This window comes from Scomber scombrus, chromosome 5 (assembly GCF_963691925.1).
Source record: "Scomber scombrus chromosome 5, fScoSco1.1, whole genome shotgun sequence".
In the NCBI taxonomy this organism is placed as follows: Eukaryota; Metazoa; Chordata; class Actinopteri; order Scombriformes; family Scombridae; genus Scomber; species Scomber scombrus.
The window spans coordinates 20,837,832-20,865,519 of record NC_084974.1 but is presented as its reverse complement, the minus strand read 5'-3'; the positions used below and the strand labels follow the sequence as shown (position 1 = coordinate 20,865,519).

General features: G+C 37.5%; 1 protein-coding gene across 1 annotated transcript; it reads right to left on the bottom strand.

The window, feature by feature from the left end:
• Window positions 1-19: 19 nt before the first annotated feature.
• LOC133979939 (glutamate receptor ionotropic, kainate 1) lies at window positions 20-26,377 on the bottom strand. The gene is made up of 16 exons (XM_062418480.1): window positions 26,257-26,377; window positions 17,112-17,279; window positions 16,739-16,996; window positions 12,691-12,872; window positions 12,073-12,126; window positions 11,500-11,673; window positions 10,568-10,711; window positions 4,952-5,059; window positions 3,625-3,666; window positions 3,125-3,238; window positions 2,824-3,027; window positions 2,505-2,728; window positions 1,809-1,927; window positions 1,413-1,630; window positions 588-813; window positions 20-445 (listed from the first exon to the last, which is right to left on the bottom strand). The coding sequence occupies exons 1-16, from the start codon at window positions 26,339-26,341 to the stop codon at window positions 156-158; spliced, it is 2,610 nt and encodes an 869-aa protein (XP_062274464.1). The 5' UTR covers window positions 26,342-26,377; the 3' UTR covers window positions 20-155.
• Window positions 26,378-27,688: the final 1,311 nt, after the last annotated feature.

Genomic DNA, 27,688 nt, shown 5'->3' with positions numbered 1-27,688 from the left:
AAAAGTAATGTGTCTTGATTGTAACAATGCAGTTCAAAACATTCCGGCTTCAAATTTTTGTTGGCCCCGTGATTACCGTAGTCCTCTGAAGACAACAATTACAACGCAAATGTGTATTAGGTTCATGACAGTCTTTGATCACAACCCCTAGTGAGTTAATACTTGTTGTGCCATTCACACTGGCCGACACTCACCTCCTCAATGTCCAAGTTTTTTCTGGATTTGTAAATAAACTCTCCAATCGCTACAAAAACTGAGAGGACTAGTCCTGCTGCCAACACAATAAAGATGCCCCCTATGTTCTCCACACCCAGGGCACTGGCCTCCTTGCTGTCCTCCTCTGGACAGCCATTTCCCCTCCACCATTTCTCTTTCATCATGTGCAGCTTGCCTTCCTCCTGAAGCTGCAAGATGGCGATGGTGACTTTGTCTCTGTAAGGAGAGCCTACAGAGTAAAGCAGCAGGATAAAAAAAAAGAACAACATTATTACTGTCATTATTTGAAACATAACCTTCCTTAACCAAAGCATGTTACTGCGTTATTGGCTATCATTGTTGTTGTGTAGTTTGTTAATCATATGTCTTACCAATAGGGGTTCCCACACCATAGCCCTTCGAATCTATCAAGCCTCCGATCTGTGTGAGGTTGCAGTTACGCTGGCTGATGTACTCGATGCTGGTCGACTCCATCAGAAGAGCGTAATCTGTAGTAAGGACCCTCTGAATCCCCTCCCGGTTGTTTTTCACCAAGGCCGTGTTTTTCCTGCTGCTCATGAATGCCCACATTTTCTCGTAAGTTGAGATCTTAGATTTCTGTTGAATGACAATTAGGATTTATAGAGGTTTGAAGCAATACCTCTTGATGCTCCACACAGCAAATGACACAGATAATGCTGATATATGGTCAATGGCTGACACTTGTTTCCAATATTTCAAATTAAAAAGTATTTGGAGACTATCTGCTGACTGGAGCAATCATTCTGATGCATGTTAGAGAAAGGGATGGGATGGGGTGGGATGTGACAACAGTGTACAAATCTACCAAAGTTCATTCAATTTCTCCTGTATATTCAGATATACTGGTTGCTGCCCTACAGGCAAAACAATAAATCATTGAAATCTTTATGGCAAAATTTCCCACAGGCTTTTGTTCAGCTGCATGTATGAGGAAGATTTTAAGATCCTAAGCTTCAAATTGCTGTTATTTTCCTCAACTGCCTTCCCTTCAAACAACACGTCATATTACTATAATGACTGAGGATTGAAGGCTACAGGGTAAAACTTGTCAGGCTAATTAAAATCAAAAGTGGTTTTCTTGTTTGTATCCCGCCCTCATTGCTGTGCAGTTCGTTCCCCACTCACTGGTCAGTGGTAAGAGGATTTGCTGCATCTAAGGATTGTATGAAGGTTACCTTAAAAAAGGTCATGGTGGAGCCATCTCTCACAGCACCGTACTCTATTTTGGTTTGCTTGGCCAAGTCATCTGCAGAGTCTATTGGTGAGTCCATTCTCTCCACAGTGAGAAAGGCAGCCAAGTTGGCAGTGTATGAAGAGATAATGATCAATGTAAAGAACCACCATATTCCACCGACGATCCTTGTAGAGAGGGCCTTAGGCATCAGTTCAGATCCTGTAAGGTATTAACACGAGGTACATTATGATTTTTTTAGTTTGTTTGTTTTGTTTTTTCAGGCAGTATAAACATTATTCTGTGTATAATTTGATGTGATGGTCGAAGCAGCTCTACTAAACTGAATCATCCATCAGGTATGAAATCAACTGTAACATAGTAATTTTAGTGAGAATACCTTGCTGCATGAGTGCTCCAACTCCAAACCAGACACTATTTATCAGAGTGAAGTTGTTTTCAACTACATCTGAGTCCGGATTGCAGGGGTGAGGGTTGTACCATTCATAGGGAGTGAACCTGAAGGTTAAGAATTTAAAAAGTCAGTTTTGCAAAAGAAATATTTTGCCTTTAAGAGACCTTTTAGCTTTCTTGGATTGTTTTCACATTTTTAGACAACACAATTTCTGACTGGCTGCTGTATGTGAAAGGTTTTGTCTGCACGGCCACCATTTTGGAAAGGTCACAATTTGCTAAATGTTTTCTTTAAATGATATCTTTAGCATTTCTCATCCAAATAACTTCACACTCGACACTACACTTCCTTGGGTCCTCAAACAACACACCAGCCAAGTGGATGAAAGGTTGTTGGGAAAATCGAAATACAGACATACATGCATACTGACATACAAAACTTCTTCCTTTATAGTTAGACATTTTATGTCTGTGGCAACAGCCATACTCAGTGCTGTGGGCCAAACAAGATGGTTTGGTTTCGCTTTGTGCTTACACTATGTAAACTGAGTTATATCTACTCAACCTAGACAAGGGAACAAGTTAACAAGTAACTTCATTTTTGCTGCTGTTTTTTTTTTTTTTTTAACAAAATATCTAAATCTTTTGGAGCCAAATAGTTTCACTTTTTCCAACAACTTACCTGGCAATGACAAAAAGCACACAGCTGACACCAAGGCATGCCAGCAGCACATACATCCAGATATCAGGAGAGAGTGGATTGAGGAAGGAAAACACTCCTGGATTGGTGCCATTGGGTTTGTGGTAGAGGATGCTGATCCCCAGTGTCATGAAAGGCTTGGAGAAATCTATCACCTTTTCCCTCACATAAGTGATTGTGAGAGGGGCCACAGCAAGGTCAGCCACCTGGCACGGAGCAGAAACACCATGTAGAGCCACAGTCAAAGACAGATGATACTGCTGATCATTTGATATGATTCATTCAATATGATCATACTTACGTGATCAATAAGTTCTCGCACCATGCCGTTCCACTCTCCTTTGTCATTTTGAGCTCCATATTTACCATCAGACACCAGCTTTACCTCGTAGGAAAAGCCCAAAATATTGGAGAGCTCTTTGAGCAGGTCCAGGCAGTATCCCTCAAAGCGATCATTTCCATACAGCGGCTTATCAGATTTCTTGTACATGACATATGGATTTTCCTGAAAATCACACAGTACACAATAGTGCAGACTTCATTAGTTTTACAGAGAGTTTCCTGATCAAATGCTGCCTGATAATAATTACAGATATTCTTACCAGAATAGTAGTGACAATGAGTGTCCTGTTGGCCATCGAGTCAGTGACATTTGTGGATGAGTCCTTGTTGCTGTCTGTTAAATTAAGGCCTGTTTGGGAGTTCCACACACCAATCTATAGATAAGATCAAATATGCAGGTGACAATCTCACAGTGCTGATTGGACAAGAATATCAAAGATCCTTAGTTGCCTGCGTCACCTTTACATGATGAAGCTAGGGAATGTAAAAAAAGGGAAAAGAAACAAGGACTAGGAAGCAGAAAAAATACAACAAAAGAAGGAACAAAGACGGAGAGAGTGGGAGAGGGAAAGGAACACAAAACATTATGTCTAAAACTTGAAATGCCATGTCTTAAACAGAAATGTTGACACATTTCTTTCTTTCCATATCTAAACTTATTTTCATGAAAAGATGAGACATTACAGGGGGCAGCAAGTAGAGTAAATTAGTAAACAGTGTTACTATTCCTTTAGTCTGCGGGGGCAGCTAAAGTACAGACCTTTTTCCACACTTTATTCAGGCGACTGTTGCCCGCGATTGTCTTGCAGAAATAATAAAGAGAAAGCATTTTAATTGCATAGCACTGAACGTAAGGGAAAATATGACAACAATACTTATGCTCTATACTAACTCAGCCAGTTGCTCTCACAGCAATTTTAATGATGAGTAGTCCTACCTTCAATTAAACATATCTAAAACCAAAGACATGATAATTGATTTTAAAAGATATTCCCACACACATGAAGTTATATCCATTAATGGTCAGAAGGTGGAATGTGCACAATCCTATCTTGGGACAATTATTGACTCAAACTTTGGAGCAAACTGTGAAGATGGAGAGGAAACAGTCCTATTTTCATATTGACAAAATGATTACCTTCTATCATGCTTTTACTGAATCAATTTGATCTTCTTCTTTGTTGTCATGGTTTGGAAACCTATCTTTAAAGAACAGAAACTCTCTGAATCAAATTGTTAAATGGTCTAATAGGCCGATCGGTGAGTCACAATTTAACCCAGCGTCCCTGTGCACCAAACAGTTAGAGCGGATAACCAGCTTGATTTTAAATGACGACTTCCACCCTTTGCACAGTGATTTCCAGCTTCTTCCCTCTGGACTGAGGTTTATAGTCCCAAGATGTAGAACAAAGCGGTACAAAAATAGCTTTGTTCAGCAGCCATCACTCAGATGAACAAGACGTAGCAACATTGCACAGATGCTATAGAAGCAAAATGTATTTCTTTTTTACCTTGTGTTTTAACTATTTATTCTAGTGGTTCTTCATTGTAATGTTTTTGTTGTTATTTTCCCTTGATTATTGGAGCCTTCAGCACTTAATCATGTTTGTCTTAAGTTTGGCACAAGTATATTTTATTGCAGTTTACTCTGCTTTTACTTCTACTTCCAACTGTGTTTAATTGAATTTCTTTGTAGCAAAGATATCTTTCCTAGACATATAACAGACCTGTTAATGACCTGCCAAAATATAAAGCAGCATTGTCTATGTGATTAAAGAGGCATCCACAACTTTTTAGCTCAAAATGACACATACAACTATTTCCAAGAGCTGTGTGTCAAAACAGTTCAAAAAGTTTCTCTTAAAGCTATAATTAGGACACAAAACTTCAAGATTTCTGTATTTGCAGTGAACCATACCATCTGTTGTTTTACACACAAGTTATCTTTCTGAAACTTTAGAATAATAAACTTACAGTGATTAGCAGTGGCCTTGTTTGTCCATATGTTTCCTACTCTGTTCAGTTCTGCTAGAAAGTCTATCATAACAGCATGTACTGACTGTACCGACATGGGTCAGATAGTTCACCTTCTCCAAGCCATCCTCCTTTAGGCTGATGACATCTAAGTCAAATTCTTTCCGTAGGCCGTCCGTCTTGTTTATAATTATTTGTCCCGTCAAGCCATTCCATTGTGCCTGCGGCGAAGAAAGGGCAGAAAACACAACCAATGAATCTCTCAGTTTCTTACTGGCATATATATAAATGCAAAATCAAGCAGAAGCCTGGAAAAAATGAAAACAAATCTTTAAAAAATTAATAATTGATGAGTGCTCAATTAAGTAAAGAACACTGACAAAGGATTACTGCATCTTAATGGACATTTTTGCATTGGCAGGATCCTGGAAATATTAAGTGTCTCTGAGTATGTAACATGGTGGATGGTGATGTGAATGGAGCAGGCAGGCATGGGCTCTCTCTGAGCAGAGAGCAGCGGGTGGACAGAAGAGCTCAGAGATATTTGAATGCACTTGATAATGAAGTGAGCTCAGTTGAATAACAGTCATGTTAAATCTGTGTTATAGAGGGCTTAGTGAAATGAGCTGCATCTTGATTTTGCATTCACAAAGGATGCTCTTTTATAAGAGGGTGACATAAAGGTATCTACAAATCAATACAATTACTGAAACTGTGCAGATATCTAATATCTAATAATTTCTGGCTGTTTTGAAAGTATAATTAAAGGGGCAGTTCACTTAAAACTAAGTGTCTTCATACTGTATATCAAACCTTCTTATGTGATGATACTGACAAGACTTAAAGCACAACCACATCTGTTTCACTGTGGAAACTAAGCATGCTGTGTATTCATATTATTCACGGTGGTTACTTGTGATAATCCAAACAACTTGTTTTATACAGCTTCTTACCTCAGCACAAAGATGAGACAGCTTTGTAGTGAAACTGATCACAACAAAGCCTATATATTGTTGTGAGTAACAGTGTTATTGTGTTTGAAAAGAGACATTTCGTTTGGGTTTTTCCTGTGTATTTAGGAGAAGAAGTCAAATACATTTGGGAAATAAAGCATGGTATATAATAGAGGGGCTGTGTGAGTTGTTTATTTTTGACGGAATTGAATTGAAGCTTACACTGGCCTGCACCTTCATGTGTGTGTGTTCTCAAAGCTAGAAATTATTGGGAGCATTTGGAGTGACACAAACCAAATGCCAGTGAGCACATGGCACTTTCAAAAGCTGCAAACTACCGCAAATCATATAAAAACTGGCTTTTGAGGTAAAAGGGAAAGGTTTGATTAGGTCTTTAGATGAACTTGTTATGTCTCGTCAAATTTGTTAATGTCTTGTCTTGTGTCATGTGTTGGTCCTTTATGTTTTAATTTAGTCAAGTCACTCATGTCCCGTCCTGTCATGCACTTCCTGTTTTATTTTGTACTCACCTTTTCCCTCTTGTTTCAGATCCTGACTTCCTCCCTTTGTGTGCCTTCCCTCCGCTGTGATTGTGATTGTCCGCCCCTGATTGGTTCCACCTGTGTCCCCTTACCTCATGTTCAAATAGTCCTTGTCCTGTGTCAGTTTGTTTTGTCCTGTCAGCGTCACTGTCATGCAGCCCGAGAAGCCTTGTTTCATTCTGTCCTCCAAGTGAGCGTTTTTTGTTCCCCTTTATCATCCTCCTTGAGAGCGTTTTTTGTTTAATAAATTCCCTTCGAGTTAAGCGTTTGAGTCCTCCTTCCTCTCTGAGGTCGTTACAGAACTGTGCTATGATTCAGTAATTCATTGCTCTTAAGCATGGCTGTTTTAGCTGAAATATGTCTAGTTAATTCAGTTCAATGCTACAACTGGGCCTGGATCTGAAACCAATTACAGTTATATTAAGAGATGCCAAACAACACTGAGCCTTTGTGTTTCATCATCTTGTTGTTTCAGTCAAACAAAAGCTTACATCACTCAGATTGTTAATGAATTTTTTTTATGAATCCAAAAAAACCTATTAAAAAAGAGCATTGGCTACTGAAGGGAATTACTTCATCATCATCGTACTGCACTGTTTCACAAGCTTTTCATTATGATTAAGTTAAAAATACAATCACCACTGGCTTTGAAAAAGACAATTTGTACATTATTGACAAGGTAGCATCCCATAAGACAATGCACACACACACAATTGTAAGATTTAAGATTAAACCTTGTGGCATGACGAGGAACGTTATTTCCTTCGTTAAGTTTCTGACATCTATTTCTAATACAAATATCTGTAACGTCTATAGAAGGTTACAGGGTATCATTTGGTGAGGTCGCTCTTTGATTAGACCGCTTCAGTCTTATTGCACACATCTGTGAGACCTACTTGACCCCTAAATCCAGATTGACTTCTGTCATTAAGTCGCTTTTTAAATCCCCAGCAATCAAAAGTGCCTCTGTCTTGACCATGTGTTGGTGTCATTACTGTACATGTAGTGATGACATTTAATTGGAGAATCCAGATGATATAGAGGATAAGAATGAGATGTTAACACACCACTGAAACATCACTGAACATCCATACTGGACAGACTATCAGCACCATAGCGAGAAAAACTTCATTTGCTCTTTCCACCTCTCCCTCTGGCCTATATACACTAACGTCACAAACTCTAAACATGTGCATCTGTACATTTTTAGGAAAACAGTCAAAGTGCACCAAGCTGAACCTAATTTTCCTGTATCGTGAGCACTTCCTAAAACTTCTATCTGCAAGACTTTTGTATTTAACATGGGATACAGCAGTAATTCCTGCAGGGAAACTGTATTTTTGAATGAAGGCACAGAGTAGTTACAGAGCAGCAACCCTGGATTCAGTGTCTTGCTCAAGGGCACTTCAGATAATACTTTACAGCTACAATTTAAGATGCAATCCTGAAGGACTGTATCAATTTTTTGCATGTTTTAAAGCATTTAACTTAAATTGTATAAACTATATGCGTCATTTGATATTTCAGATTTTTTCTTCCACCATCCAGGCAGCCACAGGTTGATGTACAATATCAAAACCAACTTGCAGAGTCTTGTTAATTATTTGTGATAAATGATCAACCACAGTGAACATCATATATGATTAAATTGTAAAATATGTATATGTAAATAATCATTGTGTGGTAATGCGCATTGATTTGATTGGCAGATGAGAGACAGCACAAATTAAAACAAGAGAAACAATCAAGCAACGCTTAAAATTTGAGCACATACTGCCAAATGATTGGAACCTGTGTAGATGTAGAGACAGCTCCTTGTAAGCCATCCTACCCTTGATGGTGTTGCAATGAAATTAGTCTCAATGGCTTTGCTGACCCATGATGTCTTGAAATGTGTCAAAAGAAGGCATTCTTCCCCAAAGAAAAGATGCAAAGCAACAGAATCAATGTTATATTCTACATATAACGAGTCGCTGCAAGGTCAGCAATGTGACAGACTCTTGAACTACTAACAGACACAGCAAAGTCCTCCACTGCTGGCAGAGTGATCCAATCTCTTTTCTAATTTAGAGCACAGTAACTAAAGCTAGTATTTTGTTACTTGAGTCACAAGTCAAACACAAGACCTCAAAGGTTTGCTCATGTTCAACAGAATTGCCAAACGATGATAGCTGACAGAAGAAAAGATAGACAAGCTGCTCACTGTAACAGATTCAGGAAAGAGTCAAGTCTCCCAAGTTGATTTTCATGCAGTAATAAAATGAATGGAAACTAATCTTAGTGGCTTCCACAAGTTCTTAATATAAGTTTCATTGTTTGTCTGCCACTAATCTCTCCTGTCACTTCCGACACTGCCTTTCCCTCACCCTCCAGTGGTTGTCTTTGGCTCTTCCTGCCATTTCCAATTCACCTGATTTCCATCTGCCCAAAAACCTGCTGCTAATTCTGCTAATCATCATATACACCTCCGTTCCCTGCCAGTTTGCCCCAGTGTTCTGCCATCCTGTTTTGACAAACTTTGTTTTGCACTTTAGACGTAGTAAATGTAGTTTTGGAGCATATATGACATGTAGGAAAACAATGAAAAACCACCAGTGTGGTCCTTTGAAATTGAATGCACTATAATAAAAAGAACAAGATATAAGTTGCTTGTATAGAAGTAAATAATATGCAGACTGATTGGTTTAGTACTCCTTTTGGTGTTAAACAGAGTGACATTCTTTCTCCTACTCTATTTGCAATTTATGTTAATGATTTGGCTCATGATATCAAAGAATATATCCTGGTTCAATAAGGCGAAAATGTGACATGATCAGATTATGGAATCGTTTGCTTAATATGTCAGAAAACAGGGTCAATAAGAAGGTTTTTCGTTGGAGTAAATCACACAGCTCTCCATGGGCTAAAGAAATATGTGCTACTTTTCAAGAAGCTAGGTTACAATATATGTATAGTAATAATGTATCATGTTGTATACCCACAATTAGAACAAAGCTACTTGCTGTATTTGAGGCAAAGTGGTGATGGTAAATGATATTTTGTTAAAACCCAAACTACGAACATATATTCAAATCAAGTACAGTTATGGTCCTGAATCCTACATTACAGCAAACTTAACAAGAAGTCAAAGGTTCTTAGTAGCACAGTTGAGAACAGCAACCCTTCCCTTGAACCTTAAAGTTGGCAGATTTAAAAATATTCAGGTTATGTGAATTGTCTGAACTTGGAGAAGTTGAAAATGAGTCATATCTACTTCTGTATTGTCCTTACTATGATGAAAGGGACCACTCGATTGTGACGATTACACAATGGAGTGGTTGTTTATTTTTAATGTTTATAAGTTGGCAATTTTTGTCTCTAAAGCTTGAAAAAAACGTCAGGATGGTTTATTTGTTTAGCATTACCTGTATCTGGTATCTGGTCTGTGCCTCTTTGTTTTTCTTTTTGTGGTGTCTTATAAGCCCATTTGGGCTGGACACAATAATAAAAATATATCATATCATATCATATCATATAGGATGCCATGTTCATCAAGTGTAAGAGTGCATTGTTAATCCCTAAAGACCAACATTTTATACCTCAGGGTGTTTAATTACAGACAATATCTGCAAAGGCTGTACAGCGAAATAGTTCACTTACTTAAACTGTGCTCTGTGAGCTCTTTGGCTTTGCCTGTGTCCTTCAATATTCTGTTCCCATGTGCAATTGAAAAGCTCATTTGTCAAATAAACATCTAATTAGAGAGTGCAATATGACAAGGGAGTCGGTTATTAAATTCATATTAACATATCTTGGCAGAGTTGAGAAAGCTCCAGCTTCCACAGTTAAACTTTAGCAATTACCTCTGCATGTTTTACATCTTGTGTTCTTGTCCCATCTGCTGTCAGATCAACACTTTTTACAGAAACTAATGTTTTTGTTAATTTTGAATAACACTTGTATTAAACGTATGTTTATGAGCTTATTCTGTTTGTAATAAATGTTCAGGTAAAAAGCTGCAGCTCTCATCAGTAATCATCTGACAACTCACAAGTCTAAGAAACCTCCAACATGCAGCTTATGACGTCAATCCCTTTCTCCTGAGAAAAATTATTCCTCGTTCATCATATGATTTTTAACTCTATTGTTTCTGCTTATGCAACCAAGGAAATTAAACAGAAGCAGCAGGCTGTGAAACGGATGGATGGATGGAGGACGAGAGGGTGTGTGTCACACACTCATAAACCAAACTCACGTCTTTGAGCATGTTCATGAAGCGTGATCCAAAGCGCCATGGTTTGTGTCGGTGGCACTGAAGGGAGCTGACAGTGATCTGGGAGGTGCGTTGCAAAGCAGCAGCCACCATGTAGACAGCATCGTACATCAGAGCTGCTTCAGTCTGAAAGAGACACATGCCCATCATCATCACCAGGGATCACAAATCACCTCTTGTCTATTGATGCACAGGCATCATATGGTTTCTCAAAGTGTACTAAAAAATGCAGCCCTAGTTTAACAAACTACACAGAGAGCAATCAAACTAACCACAATCAGCCACAGTAAGGACAATTTGGCAAGCAATTTTATTCAAAGTACCTTTCTGATTGTACACACAATCAGAAAGCAACATGGTGGATCGCTGTATTCGGACTCAAGTGTGGGCTATGAGGGGCTCCGATTAAATCTGTGTGTTTTTATGTATTCACATATATTCTCTCAGAGCATAGTTTTTGGCCATGTTCGACAGAAAATGATGAAATTATGTAAATAAAATAACAGATTAACTTCCATTGATTCATTTCCCTCTGATTGTCGAATGATTTGGATGGAAATTATGTTTATTCCTTTACCCTTCCAAAAAATGTAAAGAGCCCGGAAGCTTTAATGACTGTAATCAAAAAAACAGGTACATAACGAAATGTGGAAATCAAATGGGCTGTTGTTTTCAGCCAACATTTCTTTGTTAACAAGCTTACAGACGATCCAAATATTTTCCATTTATGATAGCCATGCTCAAAATAAATGAGCGTTCAGTGACTTGTTCAGCATGTTGCTTGTAGTGTGCAGTACTGTCACAATTCTACCAGAGAGGACATTGTGTACATGGGTGTCCCTACTGAGAAACATACCACTTGTACTTGTTAACATCAAAAATGAAAAGAGGAAGTGAATGGAAAGTGAACTCACTGTCATCATTCCCTCCATCATTCCAGTCTCAGCTTTGGATGGGGCCTGCAGTCGCTCCATGGCCCACCTTTCCACCACTGAGGCCACCTGAGGACTGTCTATGTTTAGCAGTCTGAACCCCGTCATGTTGACCCCACTGTAGCGGTACGGCTCAAGGTCGAGGGCAAAGAGATCCTGCAGAGACATACCAACAATATTATCAGTGCAGAATTATTGTGATTTTCATTTAAATACCAAAAAGTACAGGGTTACTCAGCAAGGGTAAATGGAATGGAATTATACCAAGGGCACTGAAAACATCCAGCAATCTTATTATAAAACAAAGCACAGATGTTTGAGTTCATCTGCATAATCTTTGCATGACAGAATCACTAAACTTACGAAGGTTAAGAGAGGACACTTAATTGACACAGCAAAACAGTGTGTAATTATCATCAGATTTTGCAGTCGAGTTTTAAACAATAAACCACTAGATTCAAAGATCCTGTGCTCATACTTAAAATAAAACAACCTTTATGTGTCACTGAGATTAGATACATTTTGAAAAGTGGGCTTGACAACTATGTTTCTTACCAGCGTGGTGAAGAAGAAGTGGTAATATTCAGTCATCATCCCCATGGACAGGATCTAAACGGGACAAGAGACAGGATATGGTTCAGCTTTCCCACCAACTTAACATTAACACCAGTTTTGTTTCTAGCCAGCATAAATAATCTTTTCTTCCCTTAACAACACCCAAACTTATTTCTACTCCATACCTTGAGACTAATTACACATTTCATCCATTTTCTTAATTGCCTCATTTTATATTGTTTGCATGCTTTGCATTAACAACTATGCGAGTGAGTGTATGTCACAATTTGCTCATGTTGGCGTAGTGTTTCCAATTAATCTTCTGTGCAGCTTTTGGTTTCTAAATGTGTATGTCTAGCTCTGAAATAGGCTCTGCTTGGATTTGGAAATGAACATAGGATTTCTGAAGGGGATAGAATTCGACTAATCTTGCACATAGTGAATATTAAACCAAAAGCAATGCAGAAAAGCTTAAATAGCACAGGGAGTATGCTCCATTGAAATATCAAATATAATTTCTGGCTATTGTATTTTAGGTGTTAAGTTAACTAAGCTCTGAGGATAATGGCTTCTGTCCAGTGTGGATACAACATACAAGAAAGTCTTTGTGTAATTCACCTGCTTTAGAACGTCAGCTGATGTTTGGTAAGAACAGTCAAAGATGACATAGAACTCTTTCCCCTTCTTCATCTCCTTCAACAGAGGACGGGCGTCTTTACTTCCTGTTGGCAGCTGGCGGATCTTGATTTTAATACTGTATCTGGATGGAGCTTTGATCAACTCTTGCAAACGAATCAGCCCTTGAATGAAAAGACAAGAATACTTGTATTAGACCAAACAATATAATTTCTCTCTATTTTAGTCATATAAGATATATATATAAGATGGGTTATGAGTGAAAGAAAGAGTGTTGAATTAAAATATAATCACTTTTTGATGGTGTCTGAACAAAATCACATTTACTTCTGTGACTGTAGTCTCCTATCAGAGTGTGTTCCTTAAATAGAAAATCAAAATCTAATTTATTTTGCTAGACAAAGCAGAAATAATAGAATTCTAAAGTTTCCAGCCAAAGATTATCAGAACAAAACTTTCAAGTAAGACTGAAATACCCCCGTAGTTGCACCCATATTTAACATTTTGGCTCATGGTTTTTGCATGTTGAAGCGAGACATCCATAAATCATGTCCCAATATGTCTGCTTTGAGAGGTCATTACTGTGTGGAGTGGTCTGTGTTTTGAGCCAAACATAATTTGCATCCGCCAACACTGTCAACAACGAAGCTGGCTAAGTTGGTGGATGACATCATCGCATTGTGAGTGACACCAAACAAAACTGAGGGAAGACCCGGACGAGAAACCAGAGTAATAGCTCAATGCAGACAGAAATGGTGGAAGAGTTTGGAAGCTACAATGAAAGTAGCAGTGTCTGCAGCAGAGGTGTAATATTTATTCAGATTCTTCTTTCCAAATGACCTGTTGCATCATCATCTAATGAACAACCAGCCTGTTAATTATGTGCCTGGACGTACTGCCATTCACGAGCAGAGCAGAGGTTGCAGTGATGTTTGACCTGCTGAGAGGAGTCATGCATCAGTTTGAAAACACAGTCAGAAAAGTATTCTCCTCTGAAGGTAAGGCGCATACAATACATCATTACCTCTCTGCAGTGTGACTTGTGATGTTTAAAAAACAATCATTCCTCTCCATTTGATACTCTTGATTAGCGGTTGTCATAATTGCTCTGTGAGAGTCTGTCACATGTATTTATCTAAATTAGTTCAAGTAGTTGTGATGATATTCTCTTACTGTAACTACAGATAAACTAGAGCTGCAACTAATGATTATTTTCATTATTGATTAATCTGTTGATTACTTTCTCAATTAATCAATTAGTTGTTTGGTCCATAAAATGTCAGAAATTGTGAAAAATGTTGATAACTCTTCCCCTGAACCCAAGGTGACATCTTTAAACATGTTGTTTTGTCCACAGCCCAAAGATATTTAGTTTATTATCACAGAGGACTAAAGAAACAAGAAAATAATTACATTTAAGAAGATGAAATCAAATAATTTGGATCTTTTCTTACTAAAAAATAACTCAGAACAATTCATTGATTATCAAAATAACTAACAATTAATTTAATAGTTGGCAACTAACTGATAAATGGTTGCAGCTCGACAAGTAGCAATGTGATGATTTTCTCTGCAGCCATCTGACATTGAGGCCTAACTTTGGCATACGGTGTGAGTATAGTATTATTTATCACATGATGATGTCTTGTGTTTGTTTCGAGATTAAGTCGAATTTGGCATTAAATGTTTACTTACAATAATTAACTTAAACAATTATTAGATTGCAGATGGTAAACTTTGTGTCGAATGACTGTATGATAAATCGACAAATAGTGTTTTAACTATTTTGTATTATTATTAAAAAACATCACAAAAAGTAACATTTAGACATCACCATCACCATGAAAGCAAAGATATGTGACCTTTAACAATAACACCAAATGATGGTCCAAGAAAACCAACGAGCTGCCAACTGAAGGTTGTAAACATTATTAAAGACTCTGACAGAAAAATTTGTATTTGAGAGAGGTGACAAAGAGACACTTTAACTGAAGAGATTCAATTCTAAATTTGCATGTATAGCAGGGACATTTGTTTCCAACGTGTCTCACATGAAAATACATACATATGCTCAAATATATACATGTGCGTACACACATCCACATATATATTCACACATACAGGTACACTAAGTGTTCAGCAGGGTATTTTATTTTTAGTCTGCTATGAAAAAAGGACCAAACTCCTGCTGAGGCAAGGCTGCTTCCATTTGAAAGGTCTGTATGTGCTGCCAGATGGAAGTAATGAGAAGAGTAGATTGAGGAGATGATTGATTGCAGTCATTAACTTTGGTGAGTGCTACGCTTGTGATGGCTCTGTTGTTGAGATCTGACAGGTCAGGTGTAAGGAGGCTGATGGCTCTGTCTACCACTCATGGGATCTGTAGTTGCTGGCTTTCTTTTCAGGTTCCTCAGTGTCCAGACATAACTAATTAACCTCATCCATAGCATTATTTATAACGAACTCAAACCCATTCACTCTTAACTTTAACTCTAATACCACAGGAGCCCTGTCTTCCTACAAGCTGGAAATACTTCAACAGCACTTTGAGACATATAAACACACATACACACACACACAGTCAAACAACTGTACTGTACACATGTATGGACACTCAGTTGCTATCTTTAATTAAGTATGTCTACCTCTTTGATATATAAATAGCACACACCAAATATTAGAAATACACCTCTGTGTAATGCAATAGCCTAAAATCCTGCAGCAGTGCAAACAGCCTTCAAAATCAGGTTAAATCATCACCTCTATAAAACAGTTTAACAAAAGTTGAAAGGATTTATGAAGGATTTATTGCAAAGCAGTTTTTATTAGACCGCATTAGTTTTAGCTGGTGTACCTTGCCACATTTTATACATATTCTCATATGGCTATCTCAATTGGCTTCCTGCTACATTTCAGGCCTAAGTGCAACCCAAAGTATATTTTTACACTTCAAGTTAATTTCTTCTGTTTTATGTGCATGACTACCAGTGGTGGAAAGTAACTAAGTACAGTTACTCAAGTACTGTACTTAAGTACAATTTTGATGTAACTGTACTTTACTTGAGTTTTTCAATTTGATTCTACTTTATACTTCCACTCCACTACAGTTCAGAGGGAAATATTGTACTTTCTACTCAACTACATTTATTTGACAGCTTTAGTTACTTTTCACATAGAGATTTGACACATTGGATAATATAACAAGCTTTTAAAGTACAATACATTGTTAAAGATGAAACCAGTGGTTTCCAACCTTTTTGTATTTTTGACATCTTACAAAAAGCAGTGTGTATTCAGGGTCACATTTCAGATGTCTACAAGTTGTTAATAGCTCTACCAAATAGTGATTTCTCCATGTTCAAATGATCTAGTATTTCACCAAAAATCTAAGATTTGGGAAAAAAGTCCAAAAACTGAATACAGACTTGTGTATCAGAACTTTTTCTTTTTTCATCTCACAACCACTCAAATTAATCTGGCACTTGACCCTTAGGTTGGGAGCCACTGGATTAAACTAGCTAACTGTATATAAAGTAGTGTAAACTAGCTCCACCTCCAGCAGCTACAACAGTAACATGCTGCTCTAACACTGCTGCTTCACTTTTAATAATCTAATGATGTCATATATAATAATATATCAGTCAGAGGGAACAAATCACTACTTTAACTGCAATACTTGAACTACATGTTGCTGTGTTTGCTTACTTATGTACTTCAGTAGGATTTTTCATGCAGGACTTTTGTTATTGTTTTGTTGTTTCTTGTAACGGAGTATTCTTGCATTACTATATTGGCACTTTTGCTGAAGTAAAGGATCTGAGGAACTGATGACTACAGTGATTGTGTATTGTGCTCTGATTGCTGGAAAGATATCGGGTGACCTGCTAATGTACATACATACATATTGAGTTAATCACTGCTAACATATGTTGCTGATGTAACTTTATACTTCACTGCTGCTCTGATTTCTTAATTTCCTTCTGGTGTTGATACTATATGTCTCCTGTCATCAAATCTCATTTTCACTCACCAGTTGCATCCTCATAGACAACAGTGACCGTTTTCCACTTGTAGAACTGCACTATGTCCAGCACAGCTCGGCTTATGGAGGCGTATTCAGGATAAAGATTAATGTAGAAGCTGTCTTTGTTGTCCACTGACGGATGTTTCCAGCGTGTCTGGATGTGAGGGACTTCAAGGGCATTACAAATAGACTGGACCGCACTGACAGATGAGCTGTGAGAGGGACCAAACACGGCCCCAACACCCAATGCCAACTGGTCACAGGCTGCAGTAATGAAACACAAAGAAGAGATGGAAAGTTACCAACTTGTTTCAACAGCAATCTCTTTATTGATTACTCTATATAAAAGGCTTTAAATATTAAATGAGAACAACAGTACCTCTTCTTGACGCCTCAAAACTGTCGAACAAATTTATTCTCTGGATGTCATAGGTCAATGTGGTGTTTGGCATTAAGGTCCGGTTCCTGTTTATGTTGGTTACAGCAAATTTAAAGGCCAGTTCCTCAACACTAATGGGGTCATTCTCAAGCGTCTCAAAGATGCCCCCTGTAGGAAGAGAAGAAACAAGCAGTATTAGCCAGATCAGACCAAGGACAAAGCAGACAAATGTTGATAAAGTGACTTCACACAGCACACTTATTCACTCACTTATTCACTTTTATTATATATATTTGTTTAATGTTTGAATGTTATCATGACTGCATTCTTACAGTTGCATAATGTGGCCCAATTTTCTATGTAATTCTGTCACATAATGCTATTAAGAGACTAGTTGAGATGACAGGATTTAATCCCATTCAGAGAAAAGCTTGACCTTTACTGACTTCACCCTATTTATGTGGCCTCAATTTTCACAAGCTGACACAATAGCCTTTATGAAAGTGTATGATAGCTTGGAGAGGAAGACATGCCACACATCCAGTTCATCATAGGCCAGATCCACCTTTAATACCTGTAGAGTGGAGTTATCATATCCAGTAATATGTTATCATGGAAGACAATCACACTATTTCCATATCATCATTTTACTCTCCTTTTTACTTTAGAGATCAGTCACCTTTTATCAAATCATACTCAAATATATAATAGCTATACTAGTCTTCATCAATCAATCAATCAATCAATCAATCAATCATTTACAAGCAACTAATAAAATGTAGGTTATTAAAAATGGATTTGGAAAACAAAACAACTAAAAAGACAAAATAAAAATAAAAACGTTAGTTGAGATAATAAATGGGGAATAAATAAAAGATAATACATAAAATCAAAATCAAATATAAATGAAGTACTAAACAAAATAGGATACATCATAACGATCAACTGTAAAATGTTGATAAACCAAATTATCAATCAATTAAATCAATAATAATAATAATAATAATGATAATAAATAAAGTAAAGTATAAATAATAAAGCCATACATTATAAAACATAATTGCTTTGTGGAACAGCTAAAAGTTAAGAACTGGAAGACCTTCCTGGTTCATAAACCAAAAGTAATTCTGAGAGGTAGTCTGGTGCAAGGCCATGTAGTGCCTCACAAACTAATAAAAGGATTTTAAAATCCACACAGGTGACCACTGTAAAGACTTTAAATAAGCTCAACGTATGCTTTCCTTCTGGTCTTCTCATGTCGCAGAATTTTAATTTAATTGCAGCTGATTTATTGTATTCTTCAGTACGCCAAAAAGCAGAGTGTTATAATAGTCTAGCCTGGTAGTTATAAAAGTGCACATCAGTCTCTCTGTGCTGCTCCAAGAGAGAAATGACCTCACTTTGGAGATGTTCTCCATAGTCTTTCATAGTTGCACCATGAACATAATATAATTGACAGTAATCTGGACAATAAGAACAGGCTTGGCTGCCTTACCAAAGTGGCCAGTAAAGTTATTAGGTGAGTCAGCTGCAGCTCTCTGACCTCTACTATAGGCAGGTCCTAAGGAAGGCCCAGATCATATTGGACTGTCCTGATCACCCCCTGCAGAGGGAGTTTGAGCTCCTATTTTAAGGCTGTATATACATAGTTCCTGCTCAGAGCAATTAGTAGTCTGAATGTGTGATCTCTGCACCTAGCCACTTTATGTATTCAGCATTTAGCTGTATTTTTCCACTGTCTCCATTGGAAGTGATCTTATTTTGCTGTCTGTCTCTGTGATCTGTCTGTATTGTTGCATTATGTGATTGTTTATTTTATGATGAATGTGCTTTTTTTATATACCTGGCAGCAATCAGATTTCCCATTTTCAAATGGGTTAGGTGTGCAGTGACTGAGTTTCTATCTGTCTGTTTATCTATCTCTTTATACTCTGTTCATCAAGAAAAATGCTAGAGCCACATTCTCTTCTCTACATGTTTCTCATCAGCTGGTAAGTTACCTTCTTCATTTTCTTCAGGTACAAATTCTTTGAGCTGTGTGTTCAGCTGAAAGGTTTATAAAATATCCATGTTTTGTTAGAAGAAATTCTAGATTCAATGAATCCCATACATAATTCCCACATAAAGTCCTCTGAAGCGCTTTTCAGTCAATTAATATTACCTTCTTTTCTTTTTTTTAAATGAGACATTTTCTAGCCATTCTATACTAATCCAGCATACAATAAATTGCAGTATGTAAAATTTCCGGCACATTTAAGACCCATAAAAACTACAATGAAAATGCAGAGCTAACCTCTGAGGAATCACTATCCCTGTCCCTTCATATTGCACTGGAGGAGAGAGAAGACTCTCAGAGGCTAAATGATGGTGCAGTGGATTAACAGTGACCACTTTTCGTGTAGAAACTGCACATTGTATGACTAAGCGCCATCATTTTTCATTCACTAAACATACTTAATCATCATCCTTGCAAAAGTGATTTCCAATATCATGTCTGTCTGTCCAGTCATTTTAATTACCAACTTGCACCTGAGAGCAGCGTGTTTTCAGAACATATCTGAGTTTAACTTAGCATTTTGTAAATGTGCTACAATCAGAGCTGCAACCAACAATTATTTTTTCATTTGTTTCTGTTTGAAAACATGAAGATTATTTTCCTGTCAATAGACTAACAAATAAATTGACTTCTAATTTCAGAGAATCAGTTCAGCCTAATCACTTCCGATTCTCAGAAAATAAGCAAATGACCACCAAGTATCAGAGTCATAGAAAAAGTAACACAACAGCAATCTAAAGTATTAACCATTGTCAAGTCAACAATCACATAATTTAGAAAAGTATTATAAATCAATGTAAGACTGCAATTTTAATGTTGCATGTATTCCCCTTTTAATATAGTGGCTGCCATGTTACAGTACAGTACAGTTTTTACATTACATAGGATGAGGCAATAAAACACTGACCAATACCTTCAAAATCAGCTGAGAAACAACTGTCAACATTTCATTTTTAGATACATTTCTCTTTTAAACACAATCACTTTTCGGCAGACTGTGTGTGCCAGAGACCACAGGGAGGGGGGTTGTTTCGGAGTTGAGAAGATCATTCTGAAAACCATCCAACTCTTAATCCACTGTGCTGCTCCAGAAAGATGACCGTTCTAGCATGCCACAGCTGGCAATATGGCCATATATTACTCCAGCCATGCACAAGCGCTACATACAGTGTTTTACATTCCAGTTACATAACTGGAAGCATGAAAAACAGCATTAAACACAGCATGAAAACCATTCGGATTAAGGCCAGAAAAATGCTGGATTGTCCCTGGATTGTCACCACCTGCATATCAGGCGGTCAGACTCGTGTGAGAGTTAGTGTCCTTATCCCTGCTGAAAATGCCCCTGCATGTCGATTTCATCCAAGCCTTTCAAATGTAAATCATTTAAAACATCTGGGCTTTCAGTGATAGGATTTCTGAAATAATACAGTCAGGGCTAACTGTTTGTTCTCACTACAATGACATTCACGATTGCAGGCAGACATAATGTCAGCTCTGAACAGTTAAGACAAGGCAGTTTCTTAATCCTTTGTTGTAATTGTAATAAACTGCTGTAAAATGGCACCAATGTCACATTCACAATGTTTCCTGCAGCATAATTAAGACCAAAATAAGCTAAAATAAGCTCTGCCATTTTCAAAACTGTTAATCAATACTTACATTAACCATGAACACACATCATGCCTTCACAAGATGCCATTTCAGTGTTGCAATCGTTTGCAAATGACCTCACTTCAACACTGTGGCTACAGATGGCAATAGGTCATTGCACTCTCTAACAGTCTTTGAAGAATTGCCTGTGAAATTGTGATTGATTTGGATGGAGAAAAGGCCTTTAAAAAGCTCCCCTTGAGACCTTGATTGTGAATGACCTTTTTCTTTGGTGTAGCGTAGCCTCAAACCCCAAACTGAGCGAGCCTTGTCTGGACTCCCTGGTCACTAAAAGCATGCTTGAAAGTGCCAATCCTAATTATGGTTACCAAGCCTCAGTGAGCAGCTGCTAGGACCTGTTAAAGTCCTTAATTCTATTCACTGCAATATGAATTTCCCAGGCAAAAATACAATAGCCCTCTCACAAATTTGCAAAGGAGATATATTCCATGTACGTGTCTTTGATGTGACGTTTTTCCTTCAAGGTGTTTTTAATTTAAAAGGAGGACATAAACATGAGTTTTGACCAGTGCAGCGGCTGCAGCAAATGTCACTGACTCTATTAAGGATTCAAAAAAGAGAATACAATTATTTATTCTGAGTTTAACAGTGTGCAGACCTCAATCCTTTGTACCCTGCAGTGAAAGTTTTTTAGTCTTGCACCTGAATATTTGCCTAGATGTGTGCACACGTGGTCCCTGTTAAGAATTCAACAGCAAAATAATGCAAGTGGCAGCATCACAGCATCATTTCCAATCAGTGATTTTGTTTTCCTCCTACTTTTAACAAGGGAGTGGAAAATAGAGGGTCCTGTTTGTGCGGGAAATAGCTGCACCAATAGCTGCTGCTATTTAGATTTTCTGATTTAAATTTTTGTCGTTGACCTCTAATCATATGCATAATCACATGCACCCACTCCAATGCAAAAGCTCCAAATGCAGCAAAAAAAACATGTACTGTATGTATCTGCAAATTGTATTGGTGGTAAATAATACCTATAAACAGTGAACAATGAAACAGCATGATTTGGGATGCACCATACTGATCCTTAAAATAAAATGGTTGCCTATAAATTCTGTATTTATCAGCCTTCATTAGCTTCAGATTTAAATGAAAACATACATATTAGCAGTGTCAACATCCATTCAAATCTGGATATGGCCATTGTGTATAAATGTACAGGGAGGCTGCATTCTTTAAATGAGCTTTATGAAATAATTACACATAACATTTATTGTCAGAAAGGGACAAACACAATATCTATTTTTATTACACTAACTTATTCATTTCCTCTTTGAAGTTTGGTGGAAAGGCACATCCCACAGTGAAAGAAAACACATTCATCTCTCCTCTCATTTCCACCTGAGATAAGATCGTAAATTTCTGTTTAAAGTATAATGAGTTTTTTAGTGAGCGTCCAGGGGGATTCAGTGTGACGGCTGTTTGTCTGCAATTCAGCATGAAGAGCGCTGGCCAAAGCAATCAATGCTCGTCCACATCATCAAAACACTGCAGAAAAACATTTAAATACTGTATCAAGCAACTGTGGTCTATTATAAATATCATTTTAGATACAAAACATTATTAATATACCTAAGGTTGTTATACAGTGTGTCAGGAAATTACCTATCCATCTGTTAGCTTGATTTTTGAGCAGCAGGGTACCAAAGCTCAGCTATGATCACTAAGTGATTATCAAACTCGTGACCACCATCAAACATCCAGACACCTGGATAGAAGCAGCAACAGTACTCCATTTAATGTTTATAAAATAGGTTTCAAATTAGCTTATTTATTCATGGGGTCGAAAACTACGGACGGAGATCATAGTCTTATCTCTGTAGACATTTTCAATTAAAAGACTTCACCAAGAAAATAATTAAGTTTGCTCCGACCCCAGGCTCCAAAACTTGTGGTCCAATGCAATTGAGTCAAAACTGATGTCCAGACAGACATTCAATAATTTACTGCTTACATTTTTAAGTTGAGGAAACAACAAGGAATACTTCAATTGTAAGATACTTGAAATCAACCAGCTTTGATCAGAGCTCATCACAATATTTCATCTCCATCTCTGTGCCTGACGACAAACTGTCAACACAGATGAGGATCCAAACAGGCAGAAATGTCCAGGTTATAACGTAACTACTGTACAGCTTAAATGTCACAAGCTAATAGCAGTTGTTTTATCTGTCTAGCTCTACTTTAAATATTGAGTAACAATAACAAAGAGTCCAGTGTTTAAGATTATTCATTTTTGTCCTCATTTATTTCAGGCATGTATATCCACTCTAACATTAAGTGCATGCATAAATCAAAATTTCACACCTTAAACATGATAAATATTTTGTAGAAGTATTTAATATTTAAATAAAATTAGGATCTATAAGAAATAAATGTATATATTCAGTGAAGAAATGGATTCTTTGTGGCTTTTGCAGTGTGATGCTTTGGCCTGTAAACAAACCTGCCTGAACACAAGTCTTTGGTGTGTGTGGTCAGCTTTTTAATGCTCCACAAATAGGTCACCAGATCACGACTCTGTGCATCTTTATATTCTGCACTTTTTATGGAGTATGATAAAAAAAAAAAAACACTAAAAGGAATCAATGTTTTATATATGGCGCAGATAAAATGGGGAATAAGTATCTCACTCTTTCTGTTTGGAGATGACACACGGATCAATGTGCTCTCTCAAAAGGCTATTAGCAAGCAAATTAACAAATGGACAAGAAAGTAAGAGCTGCTGCTGATAATTTATACTTCAGTAGGAGTATACATTAGAAGAGGTAAATCTATAGAGTTAAGAATAGAAATGACCTCAAAAAAGAAAAAGAAGAGCCTCTAACTTTTTATTTAACACTGCAGAGTTTTGATTAATGCAATTTATGAAGAAAGAAGAACTGAAATTCTCGCTATAGCTACCATTAATTAATGTTCAATATAATTTTCAGGATCACTGAGCTTCCATCTCATCTTTAATAGGCCAGACAATGCTGTGGGGTGATGCATGCTAGGAGGTCACAAAAACAAAAGATTCTGCTTGTGCTGCAGGCAAATGCTGACAAACCCTAAGGCTTTGCTTTTTATAGACTTCTTCTCCTCTCTTCAGTGCAGAGAGCAAGAAAAAGAACATGGTTCAAGTTCAGGCAGCTGGGCGCACCTTTGTTTTTAACCCAGAAACCAAAAGTACGATTTTAAAATTAAGAAAATGATCTTCTGATCTGTTACTTTGTCACTCTCTGCACTTATCACATGAAGGGGAGTCTATTAAGGCAGAGGAACACAATAACGTAGTGTTTTCCTTTCTCCCCTCTCCCCATCCTGGGTCAGTTCCCAGTGAGATCCCCTCCCCACCCCCACCCCAACAACACCACCAGTACCACTCCAACCTGGGCTCATGCCAGACTGTGAATGAATGAGGAGTTCCTAACCAGTCTACTGTCTTCGTTTGATGTGGAGCACTGAGGTCTCTCTGTTTAATGGGTAGCTGCTAGCGACCTACCACCAAAACATTTAGGCCGAGAGAATAAAAATAAGGATTATATTCTCTATCACTACATCAGGGAAATCCACCTAACCCACAGTATAAAACCACTGGATGTAAGACTATTAAAAAAAGGGAGATGGATTACATCTAATGATATTTGGTTGGCCAAAAGTAGCTAATCACACCTTTTTCACATGGATCGGATCACGAATAAAGAAATCAGATATCACCGATACATAAAGCATGCAAGCAAGAGATAACAGGAATTTAACAAACAGCAAAATAGAGTCGAGGCCAAGCCTCAAGCTGCTGCTTCTGTGCTCTTCCCAATGATGAGATTTGGTCGCTGCCATATTTGTGGAAGAGACTTTCTGCATAAAGAAGATTAGTGTTAGTTGTTTAAGGGCTTGGGGGAGAAGATTTACCATTATTACCAACCCTAGTGAAAAGAGTGGAAGCCAGTTACAATCTGATGCCAACATTTGCCAAGACAGAGAAATGTTAATTGAACCAAGCCACACACCATATGGGAGAGATTATGATGTGTGCGGGTCATGAAGAGAATGACAAAGATTAGGTGGCCTCGGAGAGTGATAGATGATTCAGACAGATTAACAATATAGTGAACAGATCAGGACTGGTTGAACAGGGATGTGGCACTGGCCTATTAGCCTTTAAAGTTATGCAACGCCAAGTCTGATTGTTAAAGTCTTTAGAAGTGGAGGAAATTTAGAAAAAAATATAGAAATGCCCTAAGCATTGAGTAGTGCAGAGAGTCCTGAGGCCTAAATCTAAAAAGTAATTTTTGTGAGATGAGATGAATAGTGGATAACCAATGGGAGAGGGGTATAGAACATTGTCTCATTGTACTTTTTTGTTTAAGTTGCATCAGAAATCAAAGGGGGATAGTTGGAGCAAGGGCTGTATTTGTCTAATTACAAGTGCAGAGTGGAGTTGAAAGTAAAGAAGCCCTTCTTGTCAAATTTCAAAGGCTACCCAGACGACTTACTCAGATTCACTTTCACAGATGTTATTGGCCATCAGCACACATATCCACCAAGTCTAAATAACTTGAGAGTTTGTTAGGTAGGGAAGAAGCCAAATATAAAAGTTTCAGTGAGACTGCCCACTCTTTATTCTTTAGCCGTGTATCCATTTCACATTTCCTCTGTGCCAAGACATCATGCCAACAGTACATGCTTTAAGATGCAGCAGTAGGCCAACTTAATCACTCATCTGCCTCTGACCTGCTCTGTCAACATGGAGGAAACAGAGAGAGAGAGAGAGACTCTGGCATTGGCCATCCAAAGTGGATTAACATGATTTTAATGGAAACCAATAGAGCTGTTTCATGTGGGCCTGATTTATCCAACCCCCACTCTGTCCGCAGAACTTTATAGCAGACATAATAATCCAGTAATGACACTAATAAGGACACTGTACAAACATCACAACAATGTGGAAAAAGTTACCAAAGGATAATATATGGCACATTATATGTTATCACAATTTCACTCAATACAACTCACTATTGAGTTACATAAAACACACATGTTATGCCCTTTAGGCATGTTACAGAAAAAGATAATATGATTGCCAGATACAGAAACAGGACTGTTATTGACACTACAACAAACAAATGACGAAGCATATTTAATCTGTGGATTATTCATACTGGCAGCCCCTGATTAAGTCTAATGGTTGTTTGGTCATTTGAAAAAGAAGCTAAACTTGTTCTATAGGCACCATGACAGATTAAACATATCTCGATTAATAAGACCATCAATATTTACTTTTTCTTTTTAAATTATAGATATCCAAATTGTAAATTAGGTTTCATTTAGTTATTGTAATGATATGATCGAATATTAAAACAGGTTGTAAGTGGACAGTGGCAGTCTGCACATTGACAGTGAGCAAAATGACTTAAAAACATTACCACTTACCAATTCTCAGGACTTGCTGCGAACTGAGCCAAAACTCTGCCATAAAGTACAGCAGTGAGAATAACAGTCCCTTCCTTTTCGCCATGGTCCTCCCTCCAGAGTCGAGTTTAACATTGATATCAGTTTTTCTGCCCACGGTAATTCATGCTGATAACTTGCCAGTCCTCGTATCCGTAACAAAAATAAACTGGCATCCGACCCACATCCTGCCCCCACACATTGTGATGAGGAAGAAAAAAAACAAGAAAAACAAAATGTCAGTGATCAAATAAACTCCACTTTTCCCATTTAAAATCCTCTCTGTGCAGCCTGTAAGATTTCCCAGAGTCACTGTCCAGATATCATGTTATTTTTTCCCGGTGCACACTTGAATAGTTGGGTGCAACTGAGGAGGAGCACTGTGCACTGTGCCTCTGCTGTCATACCAGCATGAATGAACAACACCACTTCCTGTTATAACTTTCAAAATAAAATATATTTTCAAGTTTATTTTATTCATAAAGCACTTTAGAAAACAAACAGGTGTTAGACCAAAGTACTTCAGAAAGACACATACCATATGCATAGTCTACACATACAAGCAAACAAATATGTGCATAACATATGTTGTTAACATGAGGCAAGATCAAAATAAAAACATCTTTAAAACCCAGGAAATCATAGAAGTAGAAATCAAATAAAAACTGGTTAAGGTGCATCTTAAAGCATGATCAGACTCAACAGACTCCGTTTAGGTTATACCAGAGCCAAAGAACCGCTACAGCCAACATGCTACAGATCTGAGGGGTTCAGTGATGCCATAAGGACTCAGAAGTTCTGAAATATATCTAGGGGTGAGACTATTGAGAAATGTATAGACAATTAAAAGGATTTGACATTTTGGAAAATCAGCAAGTGGAAGATCAACATGTATAAGGAGACATCTGTTCTCAACTCAACTCAACTCAACTTTATTTATATAGCACTTTAAAACAACCACAGCTGAAACAAAGTGCTGTACATAAATAGATAAAACAACACAGGGACATAAAACAATTAACAGGAAATAAATACTAAAATAATTGTTTATTGTTTTTAAAAATTTAAAAACAATAACTAAAAACAAACCATAAAACACTAAAACAGGAGCAGAGTCTCATGCAGGGTTGGAAGCCAAGGAATAAAAATGGGTTTTAAGACGAGTTTTAAAAATGGATAGTGAGGAGGCTTGTCTAATGTGTAAAGGAAGCTTGTTCCATAATTTAGGAGCAGCAACAGAAAAAGCTCTATCCCCTCTGAGCTTCCGTTCAAAATAATTCAGTTATATAATGTTTATTTAAGAAAGAGAAACAAAATACTAAATATAATCAAACATGACAGAGCTACAGGGCAGACCATTGTATTATATTTAATGTCATATCTATCAAACATTCTTCAGCACCAGCGTGTAGGA